The following is a 23,548-nucleotide window of genomic DNA, read 5'->3' as shown; positions in this document are numbered from 1 at the left end:
AAACCTTCATAGAAGACCTCATACCAATATTATCCAAACTATTCCACAAAATTGAAACAGATGGGTCACTACTGAATACCTTCTACAAAGCCACAATTACTCTTATACCTAAACCGCACAAAGACACAACAAAGAAAGAGAACTTCAGACCAATTTCCCTTATGAATATCGACGCAAAAATACTCAATAAAATTCTGGCAAACCGAATCCAAGAGCACATCAAAACAATCATCCACCATGATCAAGTAGGCTTCATCCCAGGCATGCAGAGATGGTTTAATATACGGAAAACCATCAATGTGATCCACTATATAAACAAACTGAAAGAACAAAACCACATGATCATTTCATTAGATGCTGAGAAAGCATTTGACAAAATTCAACACCCCTTCATGATAAAAGTCCTGGAAAGAATAGGAATTCAAGGCCCATACCTAAACATAGTAAAAGCCATATACAGCAAACCAGTTGCTAACATTAAACTAAATGGAGAGAAACTTGAAGCAATCCCACTAAAATCAGGGACTAGACAAGGCTGCCCACTCTCTCCCTACTTATTCAATATAGTTCTTGAAGTTCTAGCCAGAGCAATCAGACAACAAAACGAGATCAAGGGGATACAGATCGGAAAAGAAGAAGTCAAAATATCACTATTTGCAGATGATATGATAGTATATTTAAGTGATCCCAAAAGTTCCACCAGAGGACTACTAAAGCTGATAAACAACTTCAGCAAAGTGGCTGGGTATAAAATTAACTCAAATAAATCAGTTGCCTTCCTCTATACAAAAGAGAAACAAGCCGAGAAAGAAATTAGGGAAACGACACCCTTCATAATAGACCCAAATAATATAAAGTACCTCGGTGTGACTTTAACCAAGCAAGTAAAAGATTTGTACAATAAGAACTTCAAGACTCTGAAGAAAGAAATTGAAGAAGACCTCAGAAGATGGAAAGATCTCCCATGCTCATGGATTGGCAGGATTAATATAGTAAAAATGGCCATTTTACCAAAAGCAATCTACAGATTCAATGCAATCCCCATCAAAATACCAATCCAATTCTTCAGAGAGTTAGACAGAACAATTTGCAAATTCATCTGGAATAACAAAAAACCCAGGATAGCTAAAGCTATCCTCAACAATAAAAGGACTTCAGGGGGAATCACTATCCCTGAACTCAAGCAGTATTACAGAGCAATAGTGATAAAAACTGCATGGTATTGGTACAGAGACAGACAGATAGACCAATGGAATAGAATTGAAGACCCAGAAATGAACCCACACACCTATGGGCACTTGATTTTTGACAAAGGAGCCAAAAACCATCCAATGGAAAAAAGATAGCATTTTCAGCAAATGGTGCTGGTTCAACTGGAGGGCAACATGTAGAAGAATGCAGATCGATCCATGCTTATCACCCTGTACAAAGCTTAAGTCCAAGTGGATCAAGGACCTCCACATCAAACCAGACACACTCAAACTAATAGAAGAAAAACTAGGGAAGCATCTGGAACACATGGGCACTGGAAAAAATTTCCTGAACAAAACACCAATGGCTTACGCTCTAAGATCAAGAATCGACAAATGGGATCTCATAAAACTGCAAAGCTTCTGTAAGGCAAAGGACACTGTGGTTAGGACAAAACGGCAACCAACAGATTGGGAAAAGATCTTTACCAATCCTACAACAGATAGAGGCCTTATATCCAAAATATACAAAGAACTCAAGAAGTTAGACCGCAGGGAAACAAATAACCCTATTAAAAATGGGGTTCAGAGCTAAACAAAGAATTCACAGCTGAGGAATGCCGAATGGCTGAGAAACACCTAAAGAAATGTTCAACATCTTTAGTCATAAGGGAAATGCAAATCAAAACAACCTTGAGATTTCACCTCACACCAGTGAGAATGGCTAAGATCAAAAACTCAGGTGACAGCAGATGCTGGTGAGGATGTGGAGGAAGAGGAACACTCCTCCATTGTTGGTGGGATTGCAGACTGGTAAAACCATTCTGGAAATCAGTCTGGAGGTTCCTCAGAAAATTGGACATTGAACTGCCTGAGGATCCAGCTATACCTCTCTTGGGCATATACCCAAAAGATGCCTCAACATATAAAAGAGACACGTGCTCCACTATGTTCATCGCAGCCTTAATTATAATAGCCAGAAACTGGAAAGAACCCAGATGCCCTTCAACAGAGGAATGGATACAGAAAATGTGGTACATCTACACAATGGAATATTACTCAGCTATCAAAAACAACGAGTTTATGAAATTCATAGGCAAATGGTTGGAACTGGAAAATATCATCCTGAGTGAGCTAACCCAATCACAGAAAGACATACATGGTATGCACTCACTGATAAGTGGCTATTAGCCCAAATGCTTGCATTACCCTAGATCCCTAGAACAAACGAAACTCAAGACGGATGATCAAAATGTGAATGCTTCACTCCTTCTTTAAATGAGGAAAAAGAATACCCTTGGCAGGGAAGGGAGAGGCAAAGATTAAAACAGAGACTGAAGGAACACCCATTCAGAGCCTGCCCCACATGTGGCCCATACATATACAGCCACCCAATTAGACAAGATGGATGAAGCAAAGAAGTGCAGACTGACAGGAGCCGGATGTAGATCGCTCCTGAGAGACACAGCCAGAATACAGCAAATACAGAGGCGAATGCCAGCAGCAAACCACTGAACTGAGAATAGGACCCCCATTGAAGGAATCAGAGAAAGAACTGGAAGAGCTTGAAGGGGCTCGAGACCCCAAAAGTACAACAATGCCAAGCAATCAGAGCTTCCAGGGACTAAGCCACTACCTAAAGACTATACATGGACTGACCCTGGACTCTGACCTCATAGGTAGCATTGAATATCCTAGTAAGAGCACCAGTGGAAGGGGAAGCCCTGGGTCCTGCTAAGAGTGAACCCCCAGTGAACTAGACTGTGGGGGATAGGGCGGCAATGGGGGGAGGGTTGGGAGGGGAACACCCATAAGGAAGGGGAGGGGGGAGGGGGCCGTTTGCCCGGAAACCGGGAAAGGGAATAACACTGGAAATGTATATAAGAAATACTCAAGTTAATAAAAAAAATTATGGCCAATTATAACTATAACTAAAGAGTGAGATCCAATAAAAATGCGTGTTTTAGAAAGATAAGTGGATACAATAGGCCCTCTGCCTGAACACAGTGCCCAATCTGTATATTCAACCGCTCTTCTGGGCCCAGGCAAATGGCTCTGAGATTTCAGAGAACCAGAAAAGCAGCATTTCCTTCAGGAACATGAAGCATTGTCATTCTCAACTGTGCGTCTCTGAGGTCCGTCCCTGGGCTCTGCGTGACCTGTGAACCATGTCTCCTTGGTTTCACAGTGTCTTCTTTGTTTAGTGTGTATCACAGTATAAAAGCACAGCCGTTGTGGTACATTTGTGGAAGGAAAGATAGCATTGTTTGTGTGACTCTTCTCGGGTGTACGTGCTATGTGGGTCCCAGCTTTATCTAGGTATTACTCGAGGAAGAGGACTTGCTGTTCATCTTCTTCAACATGCCAAGGTAACTCAGAAATAAGAAGTGATTTCCCTGTCAATATTTCTACATGGGTTCCTGCTAGAACAGATGATCTGGTAAATGCTATGGACTCCTGCCTGCTGGACTTGAACTTGCTCTCTTAGATGTTTGAACAAACATACATATGCTCTGCTCCATCCTGGTACCACAGCATCTCTGACAACATGATAAACACCACAGAAGTGCTCTTTATGCTGCAAACCAGTCATTTCCCACATTTTATTATGAACTGTTGTTTCTGCTCATATAAAACAAAGAAATGAACCGTGGGGTGTGTGAAAGGGAACCAGGAGTAAGCCAAGGGCACAAGGTCTGCAGGGTTCTGACCTAAGTGGAGGCAGGAGTTACCCAGCTTTTCATTAAATGCAAACAGTAGCCCAGAGGGCCATGGTAGACTAGGATTCTGCATTTCTCTGCAAACTTCTTGGTGATGCTGCTGTTCCAAAGCCTCATTTTGAGTGACAGAAAGAGAAACTCCAGCACTATGTCCCAGAGAGCTTAGAAATGAGTGGCCTGGTACCACTAACGGAGATGCAATTGTCTGAGAATGGATGCTGGTTCAGGAATGTGCATGAACTGGCCGGAGGACTCGAATGCAGCGCTGCAGCTGAGAGCTGTTGCTATGGAGTCTGCTGAATGCAGATGCTGCAGAATCTCCCACCGCCTTAGCCATCGTAAGGATAATAACTCTTAAAAACCATAAAGACCTCAAACTGCTTTCTTAAACTTTTTATTCTATTTCAAAGGAAGGAAATGCGAGAGCGAGCACACTTATCTTAAGACAAACAGGGAGATTACTGTTAAGAAAGGTAAAAAGGAAGGAAGAAAAGGAAGAAAGAAGGAAGGAAGGAAGGAAGGAAGGAAGGAAGGAAGGAAGGAAGGAAGGAAAACGATGAAAGGAGAAAACTCCTTATGTATGAGTATAAGATAAGTCAAAGACATATTGCAAAGTCAGTGCCTTTGGTGTGCATGAAAAAAGCTTCAGAGACTCAAGTTTTCTCTAGGTGAGCATCGGTTCCTGTATAGAAAACAGTAAAGGTCTGGGTACAAAGAGAACAGCCAAGTCCTGATAGCATTAGTAATAAATATCATTTCTTTGGCATTTGGTAATTTAAGGTATACCCTGTCTTGATTACCTTTCTGTCTCTGTGATAAACATATCCTAGCAAAACAATTACAGGGAAAAGATGTAAGATGATGGTTATGGTTGGATATAAATAGATGGATGAAGGAAAGAGGGGAGGAGAGAGGGAGGAAGGGGGAGGGAGGGAGGGAGGGAGGGAGGGAGGGAGGGAGAGAGAGAGAGAGAGAGAGAGAGAGAGAGAGAGAGAGAGAGAGATCAGAATTGATATCATAGTTTAAGCTGGATGTAGTCCATTATGGCTCTGAACTTTAAAATTAGTGTTACAGTGGTTTTGGGGGGGATGGGGGAGGAAGCGTGTGCCACGGTGTGAGGTGTGAGGGTGTGAGTGTGGACGTCTGAGGACTTGTGGGAGTCTGTTGTTGCACACATTCAATCATGTGGGTCCTGGACTTAAGTCAGCTGACATGGTGGCAAACCCTTGTTCCAACAAGGCCATACCTCATAACCCTCTCAAATCTTACCACTCCCTAATGTCCAAGCCTTCAAATATTCCTATCCAAACCAACATAATTGTTGAAAGAAACTACTCTACTGTGGGAAACCCAGGCTAAGATAACATGAAAGATTTGAAGAACTACCTGCTATCTGTTAAATTTTGTTTCATTAATCATGGTGTGCTCCTCTCCCCTAAAATGCATTTCTTTTTCACTAAATGAAATTGAGCTGAGTATTTCCATTGTGCTCAATGACACCTGGTCAATGAAGTAGCTATAATAAATATCCAAGAACATTCCATTTCAAACTGACTTTGGCCTCAAGCTGGCCTGAGCAACTCAGGCTGCCTACCTGTGTGGCAAGAAGGAAGAATTCAGTCTCTAACCTCTAGCAGTAAATAGGAAGTCAGATTCAAACCTGGTTTCTTGTGTAATTCTTCAGTGAAGGTGTTGCTATCACAGAGATGTAGATATAAAAAAATGACAAACAGTGGAATATTTTCCAATTTACGATGAAATCTAACTCCGCGTAATTTCATGACTAAAGTTCACAAAACCTTCCTTTATTTGTGCAAAATATAACTTTATATTTAGTTAGTAAATGACTGGTTTATTTTGGATCCCACATGATTATTACCAGTTCTATATAGTCTGTTGAGTGTCTTTTTGTTTTGGTTTGGTTTGGGGTTTTCAGTGTTTTGGGGGTATTGTTGTTGTTGCTTTGGATTTTTTTTCCTTTTTTTGGCTATTTGTTTGTCTTTTGCTTTTGATTTAGAAATCTTCACAATACCTCCCATTCTATCATATTTTCCAGCAGTAATGTAATGTTCAAGTCTCACACCACTGCCCCAGCCCAATTAGTCCAGTGGGAAAATGTAGAAAATAGATGGAATGCTTCAAAATCCAACCAAGAATTTAAATCTTTTTGGAAGGCTACAGGGATTATATTTGTCTGATTTTGTTGTGATTATAGACCCAGATGTTAACAGTCACTTGGGTGACAGGCAAAACGGTTCTCCCCATATAGGATTAGAATTCAGGTATGGAGTTTAAAGGAAAATTCTTCCTAAAGGTGCCTTACTTTATTCTCCAGCTTCGGGAATTTTTGCTTTCTGGCCTCTTGGGAAATATTTACTGTGACAATGGAAAGCACATCCTTACGGTGCAGAGAAAATGCTGTTTTTGAAAAGAAAATGTAAGGTCTTATTAGGGCAAAGCTGTTAATTACACACTTCATTATTGTCAAGGTTAATATAGACAGGGAGAACAGAGGCACTTTTTCATCTCTTCCCCGGGAACAAGGGGAGACAGCTGTTCTCCAGGACAGATCCATTAACGCTTATCACCAGCCGCCAGCCTGCACAAGCTGTGCCATGAAATATGGCTGCTGTCACCAGGAGCCAGAACTGATGCCGAGCCGGTCCAGGTTACATGGGAAAGACAATGAGAACCTCGGCTTCAGATGCAAATAGATGGCCTTGCATTGGTTTGTTAATGCTTGGAGGTTCCACAGCATAAAAAAGGGTTTCACTGATACCCTTGTAGTTATTGTGTTACTGATCTCTCTAAAATTACACAAATCCCATTTAAAATAAACATCAGACACTGGTTATAATAAACAGCAGTCCCCCCATGTGATGCCTGGTTAAGCCACATTGGACAATTCTGTGTGTTTGGATTTCATTATTGTTGCTTTAATGGTTATGATTCCATAAGGAAAACACAAGTCAGCAAAAATAAATATGCCTTCGGTGCTCAGTTAACTGGACTTGCTGTCAAAGAGGCTAGAAAACCCTTCTGTGTGTGTGTGTGTGTGTGTGTGTGTGTGTGTGTGTGTGTGTGTGTGTGGTGTTGTGTGTATGTGTTGTGTGTGTTGTCTGTGGTGTGCGTGTGTTGTGTGTGTTATGAAAAGTTGTTTGCAACAAACATTTGCACTCTCTGAGCCCACTGCTTATTAACAATGAATTAGGCGTTCATCTGAAACAAACAAAAAACCCATGTGTTTCAATCAAGAATGATTTGCATACTTGGTCAAAATCATTTTAAAATTCTGAAAATTAATATCCAAGAAAAGAAAATACCTCTACTTTTCTTGTTTTATTTTTCATTCACTTTAATTTGTTTCTTTCCTGTGAGTAAATTAAATATTTTTCCTTTCAAATATCAAAAACCACACATTTACTTTTGTTGCACCTCGGTTTTATTTATCTGCAACTAAGGATAATTATAGTTCGTTAGAAATATGATGCTAAGAAAACATTCAGACCTGAAACAGCATGCAGACCCAACTGGGGAAATACAAAAGCAAAATGGTGACTTTGTTTGTTTGTTTGTTTGTTTGTTTGTTTGTTTGTTTTAATGGAAGGGGTAGCGCCTGACCTTTTAGCTTTATTATTATCATTATCATTTATTATTTTATGTATTCACTTTACATCCTGCTCACTGACTCCCTTCCCTTTCTTCTCTGAGCAAGTAGGGGGCTCTTTATGCGACCCTGGCACATCCAGTTCTGTGAGCACGTCCTCTCCCATTGATGCCAGACAAGGCAGTCCAGCTAGAAGAACATATCTTACAGACATGCAAAAGCTTTTGGGATAGCCCCACTCCAGTTGTTCAAGACCCATGTGAAGACCAAGCTGCATTTCTGCTAACTAACCCATAAAATGTATTTCACCTTCATAATGAATGAAAAAGCCCACAGCAGCTATAACACCAAAGATAGACAGATGGTGATAGACAACAGATAGATAGATAGATAGATAGATAGATAGATAGATAGATAGATAGATAGATAGATAGATAGATTGCCTTTATGCATAGAAAGAATAGTGTGCACATGCATGTGTGTGTGTATTTACAAAATGCTGACTCCTGCTAAACTCAAATTATATTTTCATTGTAATATACAATATATACAGAAAATATTTTCATTGTATTTTCATTGTAAAAGTTCCCTGAATTCAGGAAGCCTAGAATCTAAAAAAAAAAAAAGGGGGGGGGGGTTGGGGAATTTAGCTCAGCGGTAGAGCACTTGCCTAGCAAGCGCAAGGCCCTGGGTTCGGTCCCCAGCTCCGGAAAAAAAAATGTGATTGTATTGGGTGCAGTGTGAGCTACAGGACAGCAGTAGCTGACACCTGTGCCAGCATTCCAGGCTCTCTGCAGGCCTTCTGAATCTGAATCTCCTTCCCCAGAACCTTGGGCTGACTTGTGTAGACATTATGGTCTGAGAAACCTCAGTCGGAAACTTCCCTGTGAGGACTTGTCTCCATCGGGGCTTACTGAGTTTCTAGTAGTCCTTATTTTTCATGTCTGTCGTTCGGTTTAAGTTTTGAAAGTCTAACTGCACTAATTTTCTGATTCACACATTATCTGTTTAAGAAGGACCAGTACAGTACTAACACGGTTTAAAAGCATTCAGTTATAGTTTTTTTAGTTCTAGTAAAAGGCATCTGTTTTATGTTGCAGTTGTAGAAAATGTGAACTGCATCTTCCCCCTTTAATTTCAGAAATATGTGGTTTGCACCTTGTTACTAACAATTTTATTTGCTACTTTTATCCAATTTTGTCCCATATATGCAGCCATGGCTAAATTTCTATTGTTTGCAGCTTCCTTCTTTCTCAAAATTTCAGTTTTCTTTCCCAAATTTTCAGCTTAACTTAAAACTTTACTGAGAAAATAGTCAAATAAGAATTTACTGGTACGTACCAGTACTTTCTATGGCAGGAATCATGTCAACTAATTTATTCACAATAATAAATGTGAATAAATTGCTACAAGGAAAGTATTGATTCTTCCTATTTTGTAGATTAAGAAGCCATGTCCACTAAAGTTTAAGCAATATTCCTGATACTATATGGTTTATAAGTGTTGCAAGTTTAAGTTTTAAATGAAAAACAAAAAAGTTACATATGGTTGTGGTAAATTGGTATGTCGAGATGTGAACCAATGCCTATCCAGATACAACGCCAGGTAAGGAGACCTTTCCGCCCAAGGCAAGCTTGGTGAACCAATGAGTTTAACTGTGTTACTTAAAGTGTAGGCACGTGGGCAAATGTGGGCAGCCACAGAACTCCAGCAACTGTCAATTGCTCATCCATCCCCAGGGAGGGCCCAGACCACCTCTGCTACCTTGTGTACAATACCCCAGGCCTTGCATAAGCAGGCTTACTCTTCGAGTCTCATGTGGGCAACCACAGGTGCTCTCACTTCAAGAAGGTTGTGAACCTTGTTGTATCCATGCCTGGAGAGCAGAGCTCCACAACCAGAGACCTTTCTTATCCCTCTCTTCAAATAACACCTCTCTTATAGCACTGCTGATATTTCTCACTTTATATCATCAGGCAGACGGAATCTCATCCATTACATTTACTCCTAATTTTATGTGAAGTGAACATTTCTTTGAATATAGTGACCAATGCATAGAAATAGCAGACTTGGCAGCTCTAAGTCCACAGGTTAACTGTTTGCAGTCACCTCTATTATCCTACAGAGATCCATCATACTAAAGAGGATGCAGGAAAAACACATCAGTCTAAGAAATGCTGGAAAGCAAGAGACTACAGATGCAAAATAGAGGAAGTTAGAAAGAACATCGTAATAGTACCAGATTAGGTTCAAAAAATAAACACGCCTTAATAGTCATACAAGTGTATGAATATTTAGGTATGACTATGTTAGTGTACAAATGCAGATTTTTCTAGTTCTGCTCACTGGGAGGGCCTGGGGAAAATGATACCCTAGTAGCAATGAGGTAAACCCTGAGTCCCAATTGGCATGCATTAGACCATTGATGTATAGAAGGAGGGCTTCTTGGAGAACTGGCTGATGAAGCAACAGAGGTTGGGGAAAGTGAAATGAAGGCAGAACACTTTGTGGTGACGGAGAATGCTAGTGTGCTTTACAGTAGAAAGACGGTTGTCAAAGGGACACAGACACCAACATAGAAGAACCTCTTGGGGCAAAAGCTCCAATTGTCTGAGTGACAAAGCAAATGGCACAGCATGGATCATAGCTCAAAGGATTTAATAAATTTCCGTGAGTCTGTCGTATTGATATAAACAAATGACTGAGTAAACAAATAAATAAGACACAAACCTCCTATGCAGAACTCCAAATGCTTTATGCAAAGATAAGCATTATGCAAAGAGGTGGCACTTAACCCCTACTGCCACCAACCCTCTCCATAGGAGTGGGGCTGCACCTTGTGTCCCATTCCTAGAGGGAAGGAAGGAATCGTAAGTTAGAGATTAAACACCTAACCAATAAAACTTTGCCTAAGTGACCAAGGTAACGTTAACAGAAATAAGCCATGTTGACAGTGTGCACCAGATCTAATGTGATGAAATTGCTACTTTACAGCCTTCCTCCCTGCAAACCCATTAACCCAGTTTAACCATGATGAGAACATCAAACAAATCCAATCGAGGGACATTCTGAAAGTACTTGTTCACTGCTTCTCAAAATTGCCGAGAACATCCACCACAAGGGAAGTCTCAGGAACTGTCAGAGACTCAAAAGACATAATAAGTATTTAGTTCTCATGGATGGGAATCCGGAGCCCTAGGAAAAAGCTGATGGAGTCAGGGTGACTTTTTATGAACAGTAATGCAAAAACACCATACATGGAACACTGGGTGAGAGGGGTATTTTGGGGTTCTCTGCCCCACCTATGAAATGTCACTGTTAGAATATTCTAAAATAAGTTTATTTAAATGGACATAAATAAAAATAACTAATCTAAGACTGTCAGGGGGAAAATGTCCTTTCTTTCAGCATGGAGTTCAAGGCACTTTCTGTGTCTTCCAGGCTCTAGGGCAGCTTGATCTTCTCCCTATGCTTTGAGCTTTCCCTTGGTACTAGGATGATTTTGAATTCCTTACAACTTGCTCAAATAGTATTTTTCTCCTAAAATCTTGATAGCCACGCTTTGTTCTTTGTTCTTTTATCCACCCCCATATATTTCAGTGCAAACCATGTAATGACAAGCCAAGGTACAGCCAACTGGCTTCGTAAGTGGCTTGCCGTTTCTTTCTGTTCCTTGTATTCTGATGTTATTTAGGTTTATTAAAGGGAACACTTTGTCACTGAGATCCAGACACAGTCACATCATTACCTAGCAAAATCCCAGATTCAGAGATGGTAACACACACATGTGGCTACTGCAAGAACTGTAGTAATATACTTAACAGCGTCACATTGGATTGCAAAGGAAACCACATAACTATTCTCCATTCTATTCCATATTCACAGTTTCAGAAAGTGTCTTCTAGAATAGTCCATAAAGTCTTATAGCATCAGTCAGATATGTCTTCCATAGATGTATAAAGACCGCACACCCATTTCTACCCACATTTATATACAATGCTTATAAATCATCTGAATAGTGAATTTTAAAATAATATGCTTTTTATAACCAAACACTATCGACTGCTAAAATTTATAGCCACCAGCCTATTGTTAGAAGCTGAAGGTCTGCACAGGCCCTCAGGCTGAAATTACTGGTGTGTGTGTGTGTGTGTGTGTGTGTGTGTGTGTGTGTGTGTGCGCGCGCACATGCACACACACACGCGCCAAACTACATTCTAAATGTGTATGCCCTTAAGCAAGTGTTTCTGCCAGACAGGTTTCTTTGCAGTGGGAAATGGTTAATACAGAGATTTATACTGATCAACAGGCTGAGAAAAATATGGCTGTTGATTGCTCAGCTCCAAACAGGCCATTAGCAGGGAACATCACAGACAAAGAAGCAGAGAGATGGCAAGGGCTGGAGGATAAGGTGGAGTGCTGTGAAATGCTATCTTATGGACATGGTATGGCCAACCCAATAAGGAATACATTGCAGCTGTGCCTACATTCACAAAACCTACCCAAAAACCAAGACACTAGGTGCCATACTAGTTATAAGGAAGAAAGATCTGTCAGAGAGGGGGCAAGAGAGGGAAACAGGGTGAATATATTCACAAACCACATATGTATGAAATTATCAAAATTTAAATTGAAAGTAATTTAAAAAGAATGTGATTGTTTATTTTTTTATTGGCAAAATAATTGGAAAAGACCCTCTCTATTCTAATGCAACAGGTAAGCACAAATTGGAAAGCCCAGATTACTGTTGAATATTTGATTTATTTTTCCCAGGAAATTAGGCAACAATTACTTTTTTTAAAAATTTTTTTTAGCTAAAAGTTCCTCTCATGTTTTCTTCTGTACTTTAAACTAAAGGAAGTAGGGGAACTATCTTTCAGGAAGTATAAAAGCAGGGCTAATATCTTAAACAATATTCCTATTATTCCTAGACAATCGTCAGAGGAAATAAATCCTGCAAGGAAAGCTCTATCAACGGTCTGCTAGAGGATTTCGACAACATCTCCGTGACTCGCTCCAACTCCCTAAGGAAAGAAAGCCCACCCACCCCAGATCAGGGAGCAGCTAGCCGCATTCAAGGCCACTCCGAGGAAAACGGCTTCATTACTTTCTCACAATATTCTAGTGAATCTGATACTACTACGGACTACACAACTGAAAAGTATAGAGACAGGAGTCTCTATGGAGACGACCTGGATCTGTACTATAGAGGCAGCCATGCAGCCAAGCAAAACGGGCATGCTATGAAGATGAAACATGGAGATGCCTACTATCCTGAGATGAAGCCTTTGAAATCCGACCTGGCCAGATTCCCTGTCGACTATCACACACACTTGGACTCGCTGAGCAAAGCAAGTGAGTACGGTGACCTCAAGTGGGATTATCAGCGAGCCTCCAGTAGCTCCCCTCTGGACTACTCATTCCAGCTCACGCCTTCCAGAACTGCAGGGACCAGCAGGTGCTCCAAGGAGAGTCTGGCATACAGTGAAAGTGATTGGGGACCCAGCTTTGATGACTATGATAGGAGGCCAAAATCATCCTACCTGCATCAGACAAGCCCTCAGCCAGCCATGCGCCAGAGATCCAAGTCAGGCTCAGGGCTTCAGGAACCCATGATGCCATTTGGAGCAAGTGCATTTAAAACTCATCCTCAAGGACACTCGTACAACTCCTACACCTACCCTCGATTGTCTGAGCCCACAATGTGCATTCCAAAGGTAAGGTTCACCACCTCTTCTCTGTGACTGACCCTGCCAGGAAGGCTCTAGATGGCCAGCGTCTTGAAAGTCTGCTGTGTTTGCAGTGAAAATCATTATCCAATTTTACCTTATTTTCTCATGAATTCCATAATCAAAGGCTTTAAAACAAGGTCCATATGTCATTAGAATCAGAATTAGACTTTTGGGATCTACTACCAGATTTCTGATCAAAACAGCACAAAAATTGTATTTAATGGAACAATTTACAAATAATAAATACAGTCTGATCATATTTACTAAGTTCTATGATGAAGGGTAAACAGCTGTAGGATATTACAGACAATAGCATAATACTTCCCAATTCTTCAACGTACACGTAGAGATATGGATAAATATCTCATATATATATTTATGTATATATATATGTGTGTGTGTGTGTATATATAGGTGTGTGTGTGTGTGTGTGTGTGTGTATCCAGGATATCTATATATAACTCAAAGGACAGGCTTTTATATAAGAGCATGCTTTCAATCATTCTTTTAAATCTTTTTTTCTTTTCTCCATCTTTATTAAATTGGGTATTTCTTAATTACATTTCACTTGTTATTACGTTTTCCGGTTTCCAGGCAAACATCCCCCCAGCCCCTCTCCCTCCCCTTCTATATGTGTGTTCCCCTCCCCATCCTCCTCCCATTACCTCCCTCCCCCCAACAATCCTATTCACTGGGGGTTCAGTCTTGGAAGGACCAATGGCTTCCCCTTCCACTGGTGCTCTTACTAGGCTATTCATTGCTACCTATGCAGTTGGAGCCCAGGGTCAGTCCATGTATAGACTTTGGGTAGTGGCTTAATCCCTGGAAGCTCTGGTTGATTGGCATTGTTGTTCATATGGGATCTCAAGCCCCTTCAAGCTCTTTCAATCCTTTCTCTGATTCCTTCAATAGGGGTCCCGTTCTTAGTTCAGTGGTTTGCTGCTGGCATTCGCCTATGTATTTACCATATTCTGGCTGTGTCTCTTAGGAGAGATGTACATCCAGTTCCTGTCAGCCTGTACTTCTTTGCTTCATCCATCTTATCTAGTTTGGTGGCTGTATATGTATGGGCCACATGTGGGGCAGGCTCTGAATGGGTGTTCCTTCAGTCTTTGTTCTAAATTTTGCCTCCCTATTCCCTCCCAAGGGTATTCTTGTTCCCCTTTTAAAGGAGTGAAGCATTCACATTTTGGTCATCCTTCTTGAGTTTCATGTGTTCTGTGTATCTAGGGAAATTTCTTTTAAATCTTAACAACACTTTCTATATGATTATTTTCAGCAGCTAATTTCTGGACTATCTAATTTTTATTCCAGAGTTCTAGGAATCCTTTGTAGAGTCCTATGTGTGTTAGGCAGGTACCCCATCAATGAGACAGCCCCTACCCCAAAGTATATTCTTAAATAAGGTTCACATAAATTTGCTTTGAAAATTGAGAGGTCCACCATACCCCACACCTTGAAGAAGACTATGGGGAACATACTGCTCTTCGGTTAACAGCACACCATTTCCATGAGCATATAAGCCATTTATAAACAGCTCAGGGAGTGTACATATGGTTGGTTTGTTCATGGTAACTTAAAAAGGATTGCTACCTCACCTGTGCAACTGAAGCAGAAAGGCAGGATTTGAATATGGATTGTGGATTACCTTGAGTCTCAAGACAACCTTGATGGAACTAGTGGTCAATACTCCTACATCAATGCTTTCTCCTCAGCACCTTGTCTGGTAACATAGACAACCCTGCGAGACCAGCCTCTCAGCTGCCGTTGTCAATTGCAGTTAAATTTTTCTTCTACTTACTATCTAAAATGTTTAAGAGAAGCCATTTGGGAAAACAGAAAGTGAATTAAGCTATATGTTAGAAGAAACAAAGGGCCCATTATTTTTGCTCCCACGGAAAAAAAAATTAGAAGTGAATGCTGAGAAAATGAGGCATGAAAAACACACTCCAGTTAAAATGTAAATGATAATCGTGTTTTTAATCTCACCATATTAAGTGTATTTGAATGACCATAGTTAAGGTACCACCAATACTTTACTTCATTCTTTCTATTACAATTGCTGGCCACAGGTCTCACTAGCCAATAGCCAAACCCACATAAGCACCTACATGAATATCCTGGTATTTAACACAACTCTACCACACATTCTCTGTGTGTACCAGGGGGATGAGCCCTTCATAGTTCTAGAATCAAACAAATAAATATGTTCTACTGCTGAATCAACTGACATGCTCGGAATTCATTGTAAAGAATGCACTGGGCATGGAGCACACTCCTGTAATCTTAGAACTCATAGAGTTGTAGCAGGAGAATCACAAGTTCAAGTCCACCCTGGGCAACAGAATAAGTCTCAAGGGCCTAGTGACTGTCTCAGAACAACGGGCTAAGGTGGGGCTGAGAAGTAGAGTACATTCATACCCATGCAGGGCCCCGGATTCAGTCCTCAGCATGAACAAATGGGAAGGCACTTGCTTGGGTCATTGTCCTTGAGAAAATACTGTTGAAATACATCACCTTTCAGCCCTGGGGTCATTTTTGTCCCATCAACAAGTTTAGCCATTTTTTACTTCATAAGTCACAAACTATGAGATCTCAGACTTCTCTTGAAAAAATGAAGTCAGCCTGGTATCGCTGGACCCATTTTTTCATACAGGATTCAGAATGAAATGGCTAGAGATAAACCCTAGCTCTACTAGAAGGGTTTCAGACTCTGCACTTTGGTTTAAGTCCTGTCTAGTGCACTTCACTCATGCCTAGAGACCTTTGGGATTAGCATAACCAGGAGGAGTAAGCCTTGGCCACTCATTTCCCAGAATAGAACACTGGGCTTCAGGGAGTCTCAGGTCACACATGAGATTTCAGTTAGCTGTCTACACAAAACCTCTAGATTCAAGCTTGCCATTTCTCCCAGTCTAGCTCTCCCCTTTATGCAGGCCCACGCTATTTCAGGGCTTCAGCTGAATTTGCAACTAAAATCTAAGCTAAATTTCACAACCCTCCAGAACTTTGACATAAGAGGAAGAGAGGAAGGAGACAGAGCCAAAAATGGGAATTTGCTTCATTTCTTATAGACTTCTAAATATAAATCAAAACAGAACTCCTGCCCTGAACTCCAGCTTTTGAAAACCCAAAACCAATGCATCATCAATTGTGGCTAAGGAACAACATGAGTCCATTCACACATGAGACTGTCTGCCCTGAGGTTGTCAGCACTCTTAAGCCACTGTTCCAAAGGAGCAGGCTGCTGCTCCCATGTTCCCCTAAACCCAGGAGAATTGAGGAGCAGGTTCTGTGGGAGGGCAAGAGGCGGGAAACATGTTGATAATTAAAACACTTACTTGATTAAAAATATAACATCTCTCTAAAAACAGTTAGGTGCCTCTGCCTTTAGAGCTGTACTCTGAAAAGTCAACCAATTGCATTTGGATTTCCTGCTGGGGCAAGAAATAGTGATCACGACTCAGATAATTTTGCTATGCCTCCTGACAGTTTCTAGAGAAGGGTGGGTGATATTCACATAGGGAAAAAATGGCACAGATACCATGGAACAAAAGGAGGATGCATTTATTTGTGTGTGTGTGTGTGTGTGTGTGTGTGTGTGTGTGAGAGAGAGAGAGAGAGAGAGAGAGAGAGAGAGGAAGGGAGGGAAAGAGGGAGAGAGGGAGAGAGGGAGAGAGGGAAGGAGGGAGAGAGAGAGATAAGAGAGAGGGAGGGAAGGAGAGAGAGAGACAGAGAGAGACAGAGAGAGACAGAGAGAGACAGAGAGAGACAGAGACAGAGAGACAGAAAGACTTGTTTGATGCTCTGTCCTTTGATTTTTTAAAAAAAGTTTAATTCTAACTCACAGTGAAGAAAAATGTAGGGTAACAACAACAACAACAAAAGCCCACTCCACTTTTCTTATTAAAATGAAAAGAATATAAGTTATAATAACATTCATTGATACTGACATCTATTCTCTCCTTTTAAATCTTGAAGCTGAGCAGATAAAACCTTGAGGTGGGAAAGGAAAGGCAAACAAAGTAGGATGCCACTCTCCTCAATTACTACATAAAGTAGCAAGAAGAAAGAAAGAATGCTTCCCACTCTCCCCAGAGGACATGTCCATCACACAGTGACCTAGCGGGAGATACTGCCATGTTGAATTTATTGTTGCCCATTCAGAGCTCTCCAGGGACAAAGCAGATAGAAGGATGTTGACTTATGTGTCTTGGTGCTACCAGAACACCTTGGGGTAAAGCCCCTGAGAAATCCCTGACACAGTGACAATTCAGTGGCTCTCCTGGTGCTTGCAGTGTGTTAGATATACGTGTTGCTTAGTTAAGGCTCATAGCAAAATTTCTTGCCCCCATTGTAAGTTATAGAATAAGGTTTGGGAGTCACATTAGTCACCTGCTCATTCAGTTCATGTACCAACTGCAGTCCAGATGTTTTGTGTTAATCCCCAGCATAGATCTCCAACAACACAGGGACAGATTCTGAGATTACAAAACCTGCAATTGGCCTTCATGAACTCTTTCTGGCTCTAATGTAATGATATTGCATCAAAAATTACTTCAATATATTCTTATATCATCCTCTTTCATTCAGAGGCAGGGTTTCTCCACCTTGACACTACTGATGTTTTGGATATGGTAATTCTTTTCCTGTGAGGGGCTATTCTGGCTTTGCTGAGCATGTGACAGCATCCTCGTACCCTTCCTTATTAGGTGTCAAGGGTTCCCATTCTTCAGTCACAATAATTAAAATATCTGCAATATATCACCCTTTGCCATGGACAAGGTCATACAAAATCAAATAGCTCCAGGGGAGCCATCTACAGCTACCTTTGATCAAATGCTTTGAGCAGTTAGGGATTAAGTTTGGGGAGGAAAATTGCTCAAATCTTGAATCATAACGCTACCACTTACTTACCAGGTGACTGCCTAACTCTGACTCCTCTGTAACCATAAAAGGGAGAGAAAGACAGACCCTGCCTCATCAGGTCGTCTGAGGGTTAAACGAATTCATGTCAGAACAGCCTACTTACTCATTCATGTAGCCGAGATGCCAGTATCTATATTGGCATGCAGAGAGTGGCTATGATACCAGGGCCACTGTGTTCTAAGAACAATGAGAAACCTTTTGTAGATATTGCCAAATTTAGTCCTTTCAGGTCCAGAAAAAAAAAAAAAAAAAAAAAAACAGGCTCCTTTGTAGGGCAGTTGAGGAAGCTGAAACTCCAGAGAGCTATCCTTATGGGCTTCCCAAAGTATGTCAATGCAGTGCTGAGTCAGGGTCAAAACTGCATTCCTCTGACTTCCAGAACATTTGTATTTTCCTAGAGGAAAGCTAAGGAACAGAAAAATGGGTGTATGACTTTCCATTTAGGACACACTGCTGGATACTAGTGAGATTCATGTGCACAAGGAAGCTCTTGGGCTGTCTGTTTATAGTATGCTCCAGATAGGACTTCTAGTCACTTAGAAATATAAATTGCATGTTCTCCCTCCCCTTCGTTGGGGATTTTAGCTAATCTCATACCTGTTGGGTCTTCTGAACCTCCTGCTTTCCTGGCATCTGGGACTTGCTGGTGGCTACCACCAGTTCCCCTTCCCCCATTGCTATACACCTCCGTTCAAATTCCTGACCCTTTGTATTTCATTCCTGTATCCTCCCATACCTAATCCTCTTACCCCCTTTTTCCTCCTTCCCCTCCTCACTTCCTTCCAAGTCCCTCCTACCCTCTACCTCCCATGAGTATTTTGTTCCTGTTCTAAGAAGGACTGAAGTATCCACATTTTGAACTTCCTTCTTCTTGAGCTTCATATGATCTTTGAGTTGTATCTTGGGTAGTCCAAGCTTGTGGGCTAATATCCACTTATTAGAGAATGCATACCATGTGTGTTATTTTGTAACTGGGTTACCTCACTCAGGATGGTATTTTCTAGTTCCATCCATTTGCATAAGAATTTCATGAAGTCATTGTTTTTAATAACTGAGTAGTACTCCATTGTGCAAATGTACCACATTTTCTATATCCATTCCTCTGTTGAAGGACATCTGGGTTCTTTCCAGCTTCTGGCTATTATAAATAAGGCTGCTATGAACATAGTAGAGCACATGTTATTGTTATGTGTTGGAGCATCTTTTGGGTATATGCTCAGGAATGGTATAGCTGGGTCCTCAGTTATCTCCAACTTTCTGAGGAAGCACCAGACTGATTTCCAGACTGGTTGTACCAGCTTGCAATCTCAAATCTAGAGGTTAGGCAAGGCCCCCAGTTGGGGATGTGGTCACCCTCTCATCTCCAAATTTTTAACCCAGAATGGCTTCTGTCTAAAGGAAATCTGGGGACAAAGTGTGGAGCAGAGATTGAAGGAAAGGGCATTCAGAGACTGCCCCACCTGGGGATCCATCCCATATACAGACACCAAACCCAGACACTACTGGGGAGTCCAAGAAGTGTTTGCTGACTGGAGCCTGATATTGCTGTCTTCTGAAAAGCTCTGCCAGAGACTGAAAAATACAGAGTTGGATGCTCACAGCCAACCATTGGACTGAACATGGGGACCCCAATGGAGGAGTTAGAGAAAGGACTGAAGGAGCCAAAGGAGTTTGCAACCCCATAGAAAGAACAATATCAATCAACCAGACCCCTCAGAGCTCCCAGGGATCAAACCACCAACCAAAGAATACACATGGAGGGACCCCTGGCTCCAGCCACATATGTAGTAGAGGATGGCATTATCCAGCATCAATAGGAGGAGAAGCCCTTGGTCCTGTGAAGGCTTGATTCCCCAGTGTAGGGGAATGCCAGGGTGGTGAGGTGAGAATGGGTAGGTGGGAGACAGAGCACCCTTATAGAAGCAGGGGGAGGAGGGATGGGATTGGGGCATTCCAGAGGGGAAACCAAAGAAGGGGTTTGAAATGTAAATATATAAAATATCCAAAACAAATATATAAATTATGGGTAAATACTGAAGCCACAAGTTACAAAAATAAAGACTTAGGTAGGATGATCTGTAAGACTTTTTCTATGAATTCATCCTACCTTGGATGAGATAGCCTTGTTTGAATTTCCTAAAGATAAAATGTTGTTACCTAATACAGAAACATTCAAGGCCTAGATTTTTATTTGAGTCCTTATAAACTACATGAGCTTGTCTAGGCTTCGAACTTTGAGCTTGTGATGAGAATCAAATAAGATTAATAAACATCAAGGAGTTAGTACATGGCAAACAGTATTAACCCTTATTCTTGGTGATATTTCTGCTTAGAAAACATGCTACCATCTCTAGTAAAGCTGGTCCTATATATCCTCTCCGTTTGTAATCTTACGTGTTTTTAAACCATAGAAACAAATTCTATAATCCTATCTAGTTCCTCTTCACAGACTTCCCCATGCCTAAGGACCATCCCCATTTTAGAGATGTGGGTCACAGAAGGCCAGTGTACTGAGTAAATACCTCATTACCATACAAAGTCTTAGTGAGCAACATGAGACCTCTAATTTCATCACACAATGTTTATATCACTCTAGAATCAAAGTGTAATTCTTGGATTCATCATGGAAGCTAGGGGCTATGTATACATCTTGATCAGTTTACTATATCATCTCCTATATGCAGGACAACAAGAGTGTCTATTGCTGTAGTTCTTGGTATCTCAAACAGATGACATATTAAGGTGGTCACAATTTGTCTAGAACAATAGGTGCACAGTGAAGTGTGCAAACTCACTTAGAGCTTGCTCTGGTGTGTCTGGAGGAATCCTCTTCACTATTTGGCTGGCCCTCTGCTTTCTCAGGGAGGAAAATCACAATGACTTAGGTTCCCAGCCTTCAGGAATCACTTGTTCAATGGCGCATTGTTATTGGTGGCACTGGCATGCTCAGACTCGGGCAGTAAAAAAGCATCAACTCTTGCTCTATTTTTTTTCTCTTTTGCTTTTTTCCCCTGTGGGCCATCACCTAGGAACCCATTAGGAGCCTGATCCTTAGTGTAATGGTATGGCTGCTTAAGCCTGCAGACTTCACCAAAAACCTGAGTGAGGAAAGAAATGGAAAAAAATACTAAGTGACTTCACATAACAATGGGTGTTATTGTCGTTATCATTCTTTCCTTTATATGCATGTCCCTGTATGGCCCCCGCTGAGGTATGTAAAGAATAATACTATGTAATGTTTAACACCTGCCATACAGGTATAATTGGAGATACCCCCTTCTACTATACATGAACATACACCTTCCTGGGAATGTTTTACTTCCTGGGAATGATTTAACAAAAGTCATATTTTGGTCAGATGAGTTCCCTCTGCTACTAAATTAAGAGGAAAAATGAGCTTAGCCTGGTATTGTCCATCCCTAATTTTCTCAGAACCCTGACATACATGAACAAATACTCAGAAGCAAAAAGCCAATCCCCACGGACTCAGAGTCCCTGCTCATTCTTACAGGCACGGGGGATGATGAGGCAGAGTGCCTGTTGTTGGATGGAGGCTACTTCCTTTGAGTTAGGAAAAACAATTATAGGCATAATTACGCATGCCAATCCAGAGGTGGAAGAAAAGCCAGAAATATCCATGTGCTCAAGTCTGCTCATTACAGACTTAGTCATTTCTTCCTAGAAGTACTCTCTGCCCATTTGCAGAAGTCAGTAACATCACAGGCACTTATCTGAACATCCGTGCACTTGTCTATTTACAAGTCAAGAAATACTTGACTCTGTGAGATCCTTGCTATGAAATGTATATCCCTGTAGGCCAAAATGAAATTCCAACTCAAGGGTTTGGGGGAAAATCCCTGACAACTTGTTCAATGCACTGAAGAGTTTCCTACTGCACGTGGTCTCCGAACTACCTCCAAACACCTTACCTCAGCAGCATAAGGAACTGCTGAATGCTTTGAGGGTCACAAGGGTTGCTCATAACCACTACTCATTGTCAGCACGTGTCCCTTTTATCAAAGTTGAACATCCACCCCCAGCATGTGCTATGTACCCCTGTCAGGCAGCCAGGGTAAATATGCCACATCCACTATGAAACTAATTGCTCTGTTTTGTAAATGAAATTAAATACCAGGAAGGAAACTCACCACATCAATAAAAAACAAAGTATTGTCTTTGCAGAAGCAACAGTAACTACTTTATTAGGGTTCAACAAGGGGTTCCTTCATGCCCTGCAACAAGACAGACTGTAGCTCAGAGGGCAGCAACCAGCTGCTTGGAAAAGCAAGAAGGAAGGCCCATGAGCCCATGAGCCTCAAGCAGGGCTCTACAGCTTGCCTGAGAGCAAGCAGGAATCAACATCCCCCATCAGCGGTGTTTCCTGCCTATCAAGGGGGAGAAACTGGATTGCAGAGCACAACGGGGGGGGGGGGCACCAGAATGATTGAGTTGCCTTTTCCTAATTACCAATCCCTTAAATGTCTCTGCAGGGAAAAAAAACACTAGTGAGTCTCCCTGACTCTCATACAGATGCTCTTTTTCCTTTCCCAATGCCAAGGCTGGTCCTGTTAACATTTTCCTTTCAGTCAAGAAAAATTTAAGATGTACTTTCCATTCTCAGACAATAGAGGGCTGTTGTTTGCTTTTATCCCGGCTTTGATTTATGTAGAGCAAGCAACACCCAGTCTGCCTTTTTTTCCTTTTTTTTTTTTTTTTTGAGATGAGCAATCTCTTTGTTTCATTGTGTTCCAAAAAGGTGTATTGGAGCGTCACAACTGAGCCCTGGAAGCAGCTGTCTCCCTTCCCTGTAATCTCCATCCTTCACGGAACATTCCTCAGTCCCCATTCTGTAGGAGAGATGCACAGCCCAGCCATCACAGGCACGCACCACCTTCCAGCACCATCCAGCCACAGCTTCCCTTGATGTCAGTGAAGGAGCTCCTGGTGACAAAGAGATGCTGTAGCATGATTTTTCCCCCCGTTCTGTTCTTTCTCCCACCCTCTACTTTTTTTCCCCCTGCCTTGGCATAAAATGGTCAAATGATGTTCTACTGCAGAATTCAATTTCACAGTTCAGTTAGGGCCTTGATTACACTGCCAAATTCAGATTAATGTGCATTTAACTAACATGGATCAGGGGAATTCTGGCTGACAGCCAGCTGTAATCTGGGCAACTGATAGCGGTGAGGAGTTTTATACCCTGTCCACTGCAGTGCACCACTGCTGAAATTGATTGATTAAATGAATTCATTGCTATAATTACTTATAATGTTGAGACATCACAGGCCTGTACCTAACCCTATCCTTGGAGACAGTGCACTTATTGTAGAAGGGCATTCTGGCTGAATGGGTAACTGGGAATTATTTATT

General features: G+C 41.4%; 1 protein-coding gene across 3 annotated transcripts in view; it reads left to right on the top strand.

Annotated features, from left to right (window-relative positions):
• Positions 1-23,548, top strand: part of Pak5 (p21 (RAC1) activated kinase 5) — a 300,079-nt gene that overhangs the window by 251,565 nt on the left and 24,966 nt on the right. For all 3 annotated transcript variants that reach the window (NM_001434031.1, NM_001434030.1, NM_001107781.2), the window contains 1 exon segment: positions 12,449-13,234. In NM_001434031.1, the coding sequence (NP_001420960.1) occupies positions 12,449-13,234 (786 nt within the window).

This window comes from Rattus norvegicus, chromosome 3, assembly GCF_021556685.1.
Source record: "Rattus norvegicus strain SHRSP/BbbUtx chromosome 3, alternate assembly SHRSP_T2T, whole genome shotgun sequence".
In the NCBI taxonomy this organism is placed as follows: domain Eukaryota; kingdom Metazoa; phylum Chordata; class Mammalia; order Rodentia; family Muridae; genus Rattus; species Rattus norvegicus.
Note: the sequence above shows the minus strand (reverse complement) of the source record. Positions and strands in the feature narration are given on the sequence as shown.